Source organism: Nesoenas mayeri, assembly GCF_963082525.1.
Source record: "Nesoenas mayeri genome assembly, chromosome: 2".
Classification (NCBI taxonomy): domain Eukaryota; kingdom Metazoa; phylum Chordata; class Aves; order Columbiformes; family Columbidae; genus Nesoenas; species Nesoenas mayeri.
Window position 1 is genome coordinate 93,251,727 of NC_137543.1, and position 9,092 is coordinate 93,260,818.

General features: G+C 41.6%; 1 protein-coding gene across 1 annotated transcript in view; it reads left to right on the plus strand.

Annotated features, from left to right (window-relative positions):
* Positions 1–5,750, plus strand: part of SYCP2L (synaptonemal complex protein 2 like) — a gene marked incomplete at both ends in the record, with an annotated part of 31,384 nt that extends 25,634 nt beyond the window's left edge. Inside the window, 6 exons of the mRNA XM_080364165.1 lie at positions 802–998; positions 2,231–2,325; positions 3,710–3,809; positions 3,889–3,947; positions 4,427–4,496; positions 5,691–5,750. Of these exons, the coding sequence (XP_080220291.1) occupies positions 802–998; positions 2,231–2,325; positions 3,710–3,809; positions 3,889–3,947; positions 4,427–4,496; positions 5,691–5,750 (581 nt within the window). The remainder of the gene's footprint in view (positions 1–801; positions 999–2,230; positions 2,326–3,709; positions 3,810–3,888; positions 3,948–4,426; positions 4,497–5,690) is intronic.
* Between the last annotated feature and the right edge of the window lie 3,342 nt (positions 5,751–9,092).

The window sequence follows — 9,092 nt, forward strand, 5'->3', positions numbered from 1 at the left end:
GTATTTCTGTTTTGATGGAGGAAATCACTTTCATATGGAAACTTGAAGAGTATCTGTAGGGAGAATATCTTCTCTAAAATGTAGCAAAAGGCACATATTGTGGCACTCCCATTGGAGACCACTTATGTAGAGGTGTGAACAGGATATTTGGGTTCCCTAACCGCAATCTGCTTGGGAAGTTGCTCAATAGCGCTTTCTAGTCTCTCTGAATAGTGATTGTCCAGTGCTATTAAAACAAACCCCAAGCCAAACAAACAACCCCCCCGCCCCCCAATCCCCCCTAAACCTCCAAACAAACAAACAAAACCCCAAACAACCTGAAAAAAGTATGCAGATAATGGACAAAGTAACTGCAAAGCACTGCTAACTCTGAAGAGAAGGAGGTTAGGCCTTCCTTGCAACTAATAAGTAGAAAACAGGAAAAGAGTAGCCTAGTTTAGTTTGTTGTGGGCTTTTTTTGTTAGTTTTATTTGTTTTGCTTGTTGTTTTGGTGTGGTTTGGTTTGTTTCTGGTTGTTTTGTTGTTTTCCTTGTGCTGTGCTTTTGCCTCCTTATCTGTAAATGTGTCACTCCTCATGTTTGGTTAGTACTGTGCTGCTTCTTCCAAGCTGCTCTCTAACGTGTCTTTCTCAATGCATTTTGGGACAGTTTCCCTCCTGCTTATGAGCTCAAGAAGAGCAAGAGTCAAATTCCATCTCTGTAAGAAATGTCATTGATGTGAATGATGAATCCTTCAGTAGCAGAAGCATTTACATTCCAGTAAGCCCTCTGGCACAGCACTAACTGACATATACTCTCCTAGGTCAGGAAATGGATGATAGTGTGGATAATGCATCTTTTTCCAAGATGCTAAATGAAGACTTCACTGATTCAGGGATGATTGCTGTATTTGAAAACTTTATCGGCCAACTAAAGAAATCGTTGTGGGTAATGTGTGCTGTCTGTGTGCACTGTGTGTGGCATTTTCTCACAGTATATGAAATTCTTTTTATCACCAGGGTAGTGGTGTGAATATCCCATCTATATTTTGAGCCAAATAACAGGGTTTTTTGGCTGCAGCACCTCTTAGCCTGAAGCTCTTAGAAGTATTCTGCACAACTTGTATACTCCAAGAAGTGTTATGGGCGAGGCATAAACAAAGCTTTAATTAGTTTTTTGCCTCTTTTTTTTTTTTTTTTTTTTTTCCTTTTGGTCTTATCTGTGTGTTGAAGCATCAGATTTGGTTAAGCTGTTTAAATACTCAGAGGGAAGGGAAAGGTAACCCAGTGTACTGACAGTGTACCTACATTGGAGCTATGGCTTGTTGTCCTCATGGGCATGCATCAAAAATACCAAAACTCCCTTTTGGAATACAGAGCAGTTTCACTGTGATGTAAGACTATGCAACTTTTCCATTATGAAAACCAGAAATCAATACAGGCTGCACTTGTTGACTAGAACATGTTTAGACCCATAAGGGCACATGTGTATCTTTGAGATTAATCGTATATGGGGGTGTTGGTTCCACAATTAGTAATATATAAGCTGTGTATTCTTGGTTCACTCAACTGTATAGACATGCTTGAGATGTGGTGCAAGCAACCAGCTGCTGCTGTTAATTTAGCTATAACAAGTAATGTAGGCATTAAACCAAGTTTAATATTAGAGGACAGTATCTGACCCATCACAAAATCTTGTATTTAAAAGCTTTGGAAAAAACAAACATAGCAGGGCAGATTTATACTGGATCACCACTTTTTATCATGCAAACCTGTTTTGTTTTTTTTTTTTGAGTTGGTGCTAGGTGTTCACACTAAACTTTTGGCACTAAATCCTTGAATCAAGGCTGTAGGTGGTTGAATTTACAAATCAGTTATGACTAAAATGTAGGCAGTTTGCATTAATGCTGATCTGAAGTGGTACTAACAAAGACCTGTTTTTATGTGGTTCAGTGTGGTGGAGTATGGGTGAAACTCACTCCTTTGCTGGCTGGATAGCATAACCCTGATCTGAAGTCTCATGGGTTACATAGAGGTCTATTGGTGTAAATAGTCTGGTTGAACAGAATCAGTTCATATTTGCAGTATCTTGGCTACGTCTCTTCTCCCTTCACTTTAAATATGACTTAGGATGGTTTACACTAAGCTGAACAGCAGCCCACAGAGGCGTTTGCCTTCCAGGGAAATGCAAACTAGACTTCTAGGTTTTGCCTTGGGCCATTTCCCATTCCTAATGGTACCTCCTGTGGTTAGTCCCGGTACAAAAGGATGGAGACCACAGCGCAGAACGCCCTGAGGGCTTCAGAGAAGAATGTGTCCACCCTGCTGAACCAGATACTCGAGAGCAGGTAAGCTGTCAGCTGCTGGCTGAAAACAGCTTCAGCTGGGTGTCAGTTTTGATATGAAAAGGAATACCCCTTTGTAAGCAAACCTGACAGTAAGCTACTGCACTTATTTTGGTGTGTAGGTCAAAATAGCTTGTGTATCTGTGTCTCTTCTGCTTTTCTGTAAGAAGAGTTTCAGAAGTGTAGTTCCTGTGATTTGTCCCACTTTTCCTGCAAGAGGAGAGTGGATAGATTAATTAATGAAAAGCAAGCAACCCTTTTGTTACACTAAGTAGCTTCAGTTTCTAGGTTTTTTTAAGAAAAAAGACAGACCCTGATTTACTTAATGAAGTGAGGGAGAAGAAAAGTAAGGGGTCTGTTACAGACTAATTTTTGTAGATTGTTTCCATGTGCATGAAATAAATGTCAGCTATAGCAGACTTTACAGGAGCTTACCAGAAAGGGCTTTAAGGGGGTCATTTTGCTTTATGAGCTGTCAAATTTCTCAGATGGGAGCCAAATAAAAGACTCAAGTATAATAGTTACGGATTTATTATAAGCAAAATACAAGCACAGCCTGAGATGTAAGTCTATCAGGTCTTCTCCATACATGTTCAGTTTGCAGGATTTAGACCAAACATAGTACGAAATAATAGCCTTTAAAACACAAAATCGCTAGTATCAATAGAATATCTATGAGAAAAATTTGCTTGTCATGGAGAGGTTTGTGTTCCAAAAACAAAACCAGGGCATGTTTGGGGGTGGAAGGTAAGAGTTGATGGTGGTGAGCTGCTGCCATGCTTTGATGTTATTAACTAAGTCACCTGGAGTCAACCAGACCTACAGGATAGTGGGGACAGAGCTGTGCCCAATCTGTTCTACCCTAAAAGGGTAGTTTCTAAAATCAGTATCAAATGGTATCTTGGCATCCTACTGCTAGGGGAAAGGTAGCTAACCCAAGTGAATAATGTTGCTGGTTCAGGTTTAGAAATCACTGGCATCTTGTGAGAACACTGTATGTGTATATAAAACCCATGGTAGGAAAACCCATCAGAGGTTATTTTTGCTAAGATGCTGTCTTCAGCTTGGGAAATCTCTGCTGAAAGCCCTGCAGGCTGGGAGACTACACTGGGCAAGTATTGCTCTGGGAACCCTGTTCTATGCTCTGTCCTGGGCCTCCATTATGGCCTATTATTTGAGGCAGGCTATTTAGCTAAATTAATCTTCAGTTTGACCTGGTACATCTATTCACATGCTCTGTGAGATACCAGAGACCAAAACTTTCCCATGTAGTCCAACAAGGATGTTTGCTTCTGCCTAAAGGTAGGTTTGTTGCTGAAGGGGTTGTCATTAACCTTGTGCTGCTGCACCTTAAAGTGTCAGACTTGTTTTTGTTCTCTGTTACTAGGCTCAGTAAGCTGGAGACCTTACAGAAGATTGTTGCTGAAGAGCTTGCCAATCTTGAGAAGGAAACCCAAATCTTGACAAACATGGAGAAGGATGCAGTGGTGTGTACGACTTCTTGTGTGCCAGCCCACAAGGTACCTCTTCCCAAGTAATAGGAGTTTTCTCTGGGGCTCTTTTTAGGACTTCTGGAACACACAGTTGCTCAAACTGAATTCATTCTGCAACCAGCAAAAGCAAAGGTATGAGTCTAACAGCTGTCCTGCATGCTCACAAGTCTTCTGATAGTTAAAGAGGGCACTAGCTGGGACGGTGGTATTCTTGCAGGTGTATTGGGAAATATTCCGAACATCTGGCATCTTCACTTGGTGTTCATTGATGGAGCTTTTGAAGATGCATGAGGTTTTTGAATTGGGGCTAGAGTGCAGCGATGGGTTCTCTGCATGGGAAGTTGTGCAGGAGAGGCATATACCTCAAGAGATGTGTACTGGGATCTGCAACAAGGTGCACCCTTCAGTTACGTCTGTATTAGGGTGTCAGAGGAGGTAGAAGGAGGTAACCGTGTCCTAGATAAGAGCTAGCGTTGGTGCAAATGCTGGGCAAAAAGCTGCAAAAAGGGGAATCCTCAGGTTCATTTTTATTGATAAATATCTCTGTTCAAGTTTTATCAGTGAGTACTACTGCTTCACAGATAAACTAGCGAAGCTCACTTTTCTTCCAGAATTCAGTCTGTTGATTCGGCCCTGGGTGAATCAGCAGAGAGTTTTGCCAACACTACCCAGAATACAACGGTACGTGCAGTATCCAAGCAGCTTTGTATGGGTGGTAGATTCCAAGCTCTGGCTTTGACTCAGAAGTGTTGGAAGTGAGAAAATTAAACTGAAGTCCTGGAAGGGGAAACATTTGGTTAGCTGATCTGTGGGGCTATTTTTTTTTTTTTGTGGAAACCCTGGTCCTGATGCATGGAAAGCATCAAGAAAGCAGTGTTTGCCCTTCTAGGGACCAGGGAAAGTGGTCAAAAAGCACTCGCTTAATAGAGGAGGTAAGGACAAGGACCATCAGGTAGCGATACTTCTCTTGGCTTTCATATCTTGGGGATTCCTTCATCCTGAGGCTTGTTTCTGTGTAGTTAGTGCAGTTCTCTTCTGTCACTTTGTCCAACTTGCCCTTGTTATCTATTCGTGACATCCTGTGCCTAGGAGATCTACACCCTAACAACACTGTGCATGCTTTCTCTCATCTGCTTTTTGGATCTGGCAATATCTGGCCTTGATGCCTCCAAATTTGATTTCTAAAACCCAAATCTATTCATTTACCTTAGATCCCAGTTAAATATTCTGTTTAAGTTCTTAAACTCTTCAGAGTCTAATCACTAATGTACGCCCTCTTTGATTTGCAGGTTAAGCAGAATATTCTGTTATCTTTGATACACTGCTTAGTTTCTGTCTTGTCTATGACATCATGTGTGCATGCCCGTGTATATTTGCTACTGCTGCTGTTCCAGCTTTTGTGCACAGACCTCATGGCATTGGGAGTTTGGCATTCCCACAGTAAGACTGGGGGATTGCTGTGATATGTGTTATGCTGTGTGTCTGCACTGCCTGGGGCTGAAGAGAGCTCCCTGGGTCAAAGGGACACCATGTCTGCCGTTGCTACGGAAGACTAGGCCTGGGATTTTAGAAAATATACTGAAAATCAAGGGCTTGTTTCCTCTTGTTGTCAAGTCTGGAATCCCAGGCCTTTCCCATACCACAGGTGCTCCTAATGAATGACATTTTTAAAGAGGGGCAGGGCTGAGGAAGGAGCAATCGTATTGTGGGAGCTGCTCATCCTGCAGCACCTTGTTCCAGGCTTGGTGCTTGAGAATTAAAAGCTGAGTCTTAATGTGCTTCTAGGATCTTTAAAACTCTATTTCTTAAGTGATATATGTTTGTATAAACTTTTGAAGTGTTTTTCTTTACTTGTTTTCTTTTCCTTCTCTGCAGTATGAACCGCCAGTGAAGAAGGCAGTAGAAAACAACGTGTTCGTTGTTCCTTCTGACTAGCAAACCCTTGTGCTCTCAAGATCTGAGCACATTAAGTGGCATAGAGAAGATGGTCCTGTGAAGGATGTTAATCTATTTTAAATGAAAAGAAGAAAAAATGAAAGAAAATAACATTGTTATTAAGGCTTTTTTTTCCCCCTAAAAACTATACACGCTGGTGAGTGGTCCAGTTTTGACCCCTATGTTCATAACATCAAGGTTTTCTGTAAACTTGGAAAATGGGTCCATTAAATATCAAAGAAATAGAAAATGAACTAAATATCACAATTTAGCCACCAAAGCTGATGCATATACTGGCTTTTTTTGGGTATTCTGCTGATACCTTTATCAAATGTAAAACCATTTAATGACTGATTCTAAGTAAAATATTGTTTGCATAGGATAAGTCTCCTCGTTTTTTCTCAAATTGGTGCACGTCCAGAAATTGTTCTGGAGTCCTGTATACCCTGCATGGGGCATGTTAAGGGTAGCCTTTCTTGTGTGCATGCAGCAGTGTGGGAACTGCTGGCTTGAAACCAGAGCCACCTAATTCTGGATTGCAGAGGTGAAAGCACAAAGGCATCTACTGGATATTGGCCAGATGCTTGATGACAAACTGGAGACGGTGGAGAGCAAGAAACTTGGAACTTTGTGGAGAAAATGGCAAGTGAAGCTGGAGAAATTATTTTTACAAGCGGTGACAATTAGTTTTTAGGAGAGTTTAGAGTATGGTGTACAATGTTAGGTTTAGATAAAATAGTGTCAAAGGTCTCTTGAACAAGATAAACCATACTAGTTAGTATCATCCTCTGCTTTGACAGAGTTCCCTAAGTTACGGCTGCTCTTCACAAGCTGCCTTTAATGCTGCGGCAGACTTCACATGCTCTAGTGCATCTTAATGAATTTGTGGGAACGTGGCACGTTCCTAAGATCTGGGTTTCTATCTACTGGTATTCATAAAACTGACCTCAGATTACTGTGTGGAGTCAAGGGAATTGTTCCCTGCACACAACGTACCTTTATGATGAAAGCCCGCTTGTGCCAGGGTTTGTTTCACCACTGAATGTCTTTGGGGAGCTGAAACTGCTCCTTCTTAAGAAGACCATGCCAGGATTGTGCCCGCATAGAGAATAGTGAGAAGCTGCTCTTACCATCACTTAATTTTATGGAGTTTATGTTTATTCTGTTATCTTAAGTAGTCCTGACTAGAGCTGGCATGAGTTGAGGCTCCACCTTCACCCACATTAAGGGGCAGCTGGCTCTTTTTCTTCTTATCTGGTTTAAAAGGAAAGACATCTTCATCCCTGCCCTTCACAAAGCTCCAGATCCACTAGCTTGCCCTTCCCTGTTCATAATGTGAAAGGCTGAAGCTGTGATTTTATATCCACTTAGTACTTTGAGGGCCGGCCCTGGTGATCTGGCTATGCTGCATCCTCCTGCTGCTCTTCAGGGTCTTTCCAGTTTCTGTTTGAATCCAGTCTCTCAAGTCACCAAGCCAAAGTGGCTGCATCTTTTGGAAGATGAAGCTGTAACCTCTGTGAACAGCTTTGCTTGTGCCTGGTAAAGCTGTTCAGTCTTGCAGTCCAGTAACAGTTTTCAGCATGTCTCGTGTCGCACTAATGCGGTGTTACGTTGTGATTGCATCAGCAGTGTCATTAACTAAAACAGGCTTTCAGTTATCTGCCTGAGTGATCTGGGCTTCCCTTCCTATTGTCTGGCTGTGGCAGGGCCAAAACAGAATACTATTTGGAGCTTTTATTCCCTCAGTAGTAATGTGAAGTTCTGGGTGTAGGACTGTGGTGAAGGATTGAACAGCTTTGTTGCTTGTCGTCATAACTCAGAGTTCATGCTACTGAGTTTAAGGGGATGCTTTGAGCGGTGTTTCTCCCTGTACCAGGGTGAACCTTTCAGTAGTTTCTGGCTAAATGCTGCATCCTATGGTTTTATTCCCCATGACCTGGCCAAACGTGATGGATACAACCAGGCCTAAGACATAAGAAGTGAGAGGAGATTCCCACACTGTGGCTGCTCTTGTATATTGAATTCAGCAAAGCCACAGAAACCACATTGTTAACCTGTATCTTTGGGGCATATGTTGTCTCCTTTAGGGTGAATGTTACCTTGGCCAGTTTGGGCTTGCTTGTCTGCATCTGCAATAAGCTTGCCGCCCAAAAGGAAGGTTTGAAATAGAGACAGGGTGAATTGTGATGGCTTGCTTGTTTAAGGTTTTTTTTTTTTTTTTTCTTAACTATAACATTCTGTGATTCTGTGATAATTGTTCATCTTTCACTTCTGAGATGTTTGATGGCTTTATTTCTCTGTGTTGGAGCCACTAAGCATTTAAGCTTTGTCAGCACAATGCAGCAGATGTGCAGTGAGTTTTGTTTCACTACATTTCCCCACTCTTTGTGTGTGCTAGCAGAATGCTCTCTTTGTATCTCCTGCGACTGTAAATGATTTTGGGACTTTTTCCATCCAAGTGTATGATTTACAGAAACAAGACTGCACACTGTATGTCTTACTGTTGAATCCCCATGTAACCTGTCACTATGAAGCCTGGAAGGTGAGTATTGAGCTCTTCAGAGGGTTTGGATAAAAGATAATTCAGGATTCAGGAATGTGTCCAGGTGGGTCTTGAATGTCTCCAGAGAAGGAGACTCCACAACGTCTCTGGGCAGCCTGCTCCAGTGCTCTGGCACCCTCAAAGTAAAGAAGTTTCTCCTTAAACTTAATAACTGTTAATAACAATTAGTAACACTTAATAGTGACTGTTTTATTGAAAATGTCTGAGTTCTAAAAGACTACTTCTAGTGATAGGTATGGGATAGGAGAAAAAGTTGACATACAGCTTAGATGTCTTTTACGCCTGCACTTCTTTTTCTGTCTCTTCATATAAAATGTTTTACCTAAAGCTCAGTGAGTTCTAGCTTGATAACCTGTGAACTGTCAAAGTTGGGAGGACATACTGGAAGTTTTAGCCTTTCCTAATGGTCTTTCTATCTGTGGCCAGTAGCCAATGTGGTTGGAATGACCACATCTGGGGTCAGAACGACTTTTCCAGCCTATCTTATACTGTTTCCTGCACTGTTTAGTCAGTTTAGCATGTTTGAGCTGAAATCCCCTGAAGGTCTTAAGTCCATTTGGCTTTTGCAGATGATGTATTGGCAGTGCAGCCCTGTAACTGGGTTATTCTAACATTTCCTTTTGGAAGGTAGTTAGTTGACCTTGGCAGGTTTCGCTTGCCTGCTGAATTACACTCTATAAAGTGTTATTTATTCAGCTATTTCTTTTATTTTTTCTCTTTCAGTGTGAATGGATAAAACCTGATTTTCAGCCTGTTCTTTTGATCCAGAATGGCAAAGA